This window comes from Atta colombica, unplaced genomic scaffold, assembly GCF_001594045.1.
Source record: "Atta colombica isolate Treedump-2 unplaced genomic scaffold, Acol1.0 scaffold275, whole genome shotgun sequence".
NCBI lineage: Eukaryota > Metazoa > Arthropoda > Insecta > Hymenoptera > Formicidae > Atta > Atta colombica.
In genome coordinates this window covers 1-4,475 of record NW_017259376.1, presented here as the reverse complement: position 1 = coordinate 4,475, position 4,475 = coordinate 1, and the positions used below count along the sequence as shown (strand labels likewise).

Sequence of the window (4,475 nt, the reverse complement as noted above, 5' to 3'; positions counted from 1 at the left end):
TCGTATATAATTGTGCAAATATATTTTAAATAAAAGATATTTGTTTACTTTTTTTACTATAAAAAATTTATAAAATACATTATTCATTTTTATTTTGCTAAAATAAAACATTCAAAAAATAATCAAGTAGGACAGAGTTATATTAATTTAATTAATAAATAATTCTATTTGATTTGATGATTTTTTTCGATGGAAGAGGACCACAAGCGCAGCCCGGTATGCAAAATTAAGAAAAGAAGCAGAACTATAAGGTATTAAATTAAAGATTTAATTTTCGTGAGAAGATCTTTTAATATATAATTATTATTTAAATCAGCAATTGTGCATTTCTTGTGATAATCACTTGATACTTTAGAGCAGCGTGAAAGCTGCGTGCCTTCGTGTGTTAAACATCGCTTTCAAACCGGTCGTAAGTAGCAAAAAGATTCTACGAGAATGCGTATTATAGCACCAATACACCTCGAATATTTGAGATCATTGATGTAAAGCGAAGAAAAATGCTGTAAATGTCAATTCATGGGCGTATTGAAGAAATGATGTGACGTAATGTAAAAAAAATCAAAGTAGATGTACATTCTACGAAGAATTTGTGCTTTATTTCGCATCTGCATTTATTTATTCAACATCCTGGATGGATGACAATACAAAATGTGTCATCAAATAGCAGAAATCGTGTTATCTCATGATTTTTTTCTTGGAAAAGATAAAACAAAAACAATTCCAAATGTGATCAGAATATAATATAATAAGCATTGCAATATTATATTGTTAAACTGATAGACGTATTTCAAAATAACTAAAGATAACTTTTCTCTCATCCATATTATTTAATTAAAAAACTCGAAAGGGAAATCGTGAAATCATAGTCTGGCACTTTTGTCATCTGGATCGTGTTTGCATTTCGGTTGCCAGAAGACGACGACGGCGCCATTGAGAGCTATTGATTCATGCGAATGTGAGGGAGAAGGGTCTGGGTTTCGGGTTGAAAGACGGACCGGCTGAAAAAAGATAAAAGAAAGATTATGCGCGGAAAGAAAAAGCACGATAACACGCGGTTAAATTGCACGAGTAGACATGGGGATCGATCTATGTATTTTCCAGAAAAGTTAATGCTAGGTTTTCTTAAATATAATATTTTTATGATGAAGTTAATAATATAAAATTTCTTTATTGAAAATAATACTTTAAAAAAGTCACTTTTAATATAAAAAATTATTACACTTATATTTTGAAGTAATAAACTAAACATTAACTATAAAAACATATATTACATAAATTTTTTCAAAGAAAAGGTATAAAATTATTAGAAAGAAGAAAGATTATAAAGGAGAATATTTATCATTTTCTTAATATACATAAATATTATTGTTATTATTATTATTATTATTATTAAATATTAGATCTAATTTGATCTAATCTTATTCTCTCATAATGGCATATTTAAAATAATTAAGATACAGCTATTATGAATAATTTTTCGAGTGTATCGTGCAAATTTTTAAAGTATGAAAATAAGAAGGGATGAAAGCGTATATTGAAAGGTCGTTATAAACTGTCATAGCTCTCAGAGTTCGCCGTCGTCGTCGAGATAACGACGAATGATAAGGAGCCAAGAATAAGACAATCAAAACTGAGACTTCCCTCCTTTTCTCTCTCTATCACTATTTAAAGAGACCATCACAATGTATAGACCAGCGAGGACCAATGATCGATCGATCGATATAATGATACATGTATATACGAGCTGCGTGCAAGGGAGAAAGAGCGATATAAAATATGAGAATGTAAGCCAAAGGAGGCGTATCAGCCAAAGCTCGAAACTCGGTCAACCGACGGCTCTAATCTATTCGTCGTACCTCTGAAAGGCGAACTTTTTGGCTTTGGCAGGATAGAGTACCGACCTATTTGCAAGAATCGAAGGCAGAATTAAGACAAGAACGTATATAAGACAAGATCACGATTATCTTAAATCGATTATGAAATTGCTTCTACGAACTTCTCAGATAACTGCGTAAAATCGAACTGCGCAGTTCTTCGAATCAAAAAAATGATGAAGAAAAGAAGCGATAGGATTATCTTTCTCTATCCGTTGCTTATAAATCGAATATTTCGATTTATCGCAGAAAAGATTTTAATACATCTTTAAAATTAACGTCATCTTACATTACCTTAAAATTCCTCTTTTATACTCGATATAAGTATTTTTAAGCGATATTACATAACATGAATTACATAAATAAGATCTGAGCATGGATTTTGCAATATTTTTTATCAAACACTGATCTTAAAAATACACGAGTTTTCGTCGTCCTATATTGCATTAGTTCTTTAAGTTTATATCATATCTATTTATATTTATAATAATAAGATTGATTTACCTGTCACAGTCTGGCTTTGAGGACGTGGCAAGGTATTGCTTCCGGAATTCAATGTCGGAGTCGGAGACAAATTCGATGAGAAACCTCCACTCGATCCACCGAAGGGCTTAGGACCAACGAGATTGTTGCTTGTTGGTGCCTGTAAATTTACAAATTTTCTTCTCTAATTGCCATTATTGTAATATATATATTGTAATACAATATGTTTTAATTTTTGATAAAAAATGGAGCATTGTGCATTTAAACAATGTTTTAATACAGTAATTTATATCATATTAATTATTTTTTTCTTTAGAATATTGTGATAATTCTTGAATCAAATAAATAAAGTATTCTCTTATTATAAGAAACGAGATATAAATTAAAATCACAATCAGAATTAACAGATTGTAAAAGGTTGTCAGTGCCAAATATAGCTGAACATGCGAGATTTCGCTGCTTTGATAACGTCTGTTAAAAGTGCGATAGGTTAATCAGTGACCCATATCGCAAAGTCTCAAGGAACGTTGTACTCCTCCCGTGCTCAAAACTGTTATTTCCGCTATGGAGGTCACATGCAAGCAGTTGCACACAATTTGATTATAAGCTTATGAATGAAAGTTTATTTGGGGATAACTAATTCCTACACCTTTGTGTATACTATATGATGTGAAGACAATTTTGCACCCGTTTAAAAATTTTACTTTATTTTAATTTTTATTATTTATATTTAGAACCACGGAATTAAAAAAATATGCACAAAGATCAGTTTGTAAAAATTGTTATTTTTAAAACAAATAATAATAACAGAATAATTTTCAATTTTCAATTTTTAAGTAAATTAAAGCAAGTATATTATCTTTACATTTATTAATTAAAACTTCATTTCGTTTTACATTATGTCAAATTTAGATTTTCATAAGTTAAAAGTTCATTGTCCGAAAAAAGAAAAAACAGTTTAACAGTTGAAATTTAAGTTTTTCATATTTTTGAATAGAGATAATAGAGAAAGTAGAAAAAAGACATCAAGATACACTATATTTGAATTATGTTCTAAGGTTAACAATTTCCACTGATGAAATGTTACTTTATAGTTAATTATAATATCTTGATATATTTTCGATAACAATTTGAATTAATTTCCGCGTTGAATCAAAGCAACGAATGTCTCGAATAGCAAATTGTGTAGGATAAATTATATACTGACGATCTTGAAGGACGAGATCAATTAGAGCGTTACGAATCGTGCTGGGACTTTACCTGGACTGATCGTAAGCTCGGTGAATCGACGGGCGGGGTGCCAAAACGGGTGGTAGGCTGCACAAAACGATACACCGATGTCATGTGGGACGAATGATTAAAAACAAGATGAGAGAGAGAGAGAGAAAGGGAGAGAGAGAGAGAGAGAGAGAGAGAGAGAGAGAGAGAGAGGGAAAAAGAATGGGAGAGAGAAAAGACAAATTGGCAGAAACATTCTCAATTACGACAGACTAATTAGTCACGAGTTCGAAATAGTCGGTCGCGAATGTAATTATTAATATACTTAGGTAATCGACTGATTCAAAAACATTTTAGTAATTATAATGATTTTTGCTTCAGTGCATACATGACTCTTTGATTATTAATGTATTAATCATTAACAAAAATTTTTAGATATATTTCTCGTATAATCAATGAATACGAAAAATGTAATAAATTATATATATAATTTTCAATTTTCAATTTTGTTTTTTTAATATAAAGAATGTGGAATTTTTTTTATTTTTATATAAAAAAATGTAGAACTTTAAAAAGTGCTACTAAAATTGTCATTGTTTTTTCATATTAATAAATTCCTGTAGTACTTTTCTACAGTTCTTTATAAAAATGAAAAAAAGTTCTGCATTTTTTATATTAAAAATCAAAACTGAAAAAATATGAAAATTATTTAAAAATCTATACATCATCGGAGCTCTGTTTAAAAATGATTGTAGGACATAGAATTCAATTAAAATTAATATCATCGAGAAATATCACTTGAATTGATAAACTTTTTCTGCAAATGTCGTGTTGTCTTCCACACACATATGTATATGTTATATAATACATATATTTGTACATATATATATATATATATGT

The 4,475-nt window shown here is 29.4% G+C and overlaps 1 protein-coding gene across 1 annotated transcript in view; it reads right to left on the bottom strand.

Annotated features, from left to right (window-relative positions):
* Positions 1-3,701, bottom strand: part of LOC108689692 — a 10,044-nt gene extending 6,343 nt beyond the window's left edge. Inside the window, exons 1-2 of the mRNA XM_018196579.1 lie at positions 3,618-3,701; positions 2,379-2,517 (exon numbers count right to left, since the gene is read on the bottom strand). Coding sequence (XP_018052068.1) covers positions 2,379-2,517; positions 3,618-3,701 — 223 coding nt within the window. The remainder of the gene's footprint in view (positions 1-2,378; positions 2,518-3,617) is intronic.
* Positions 3,702-4,475: the final 774 nt, after the last annotated feature.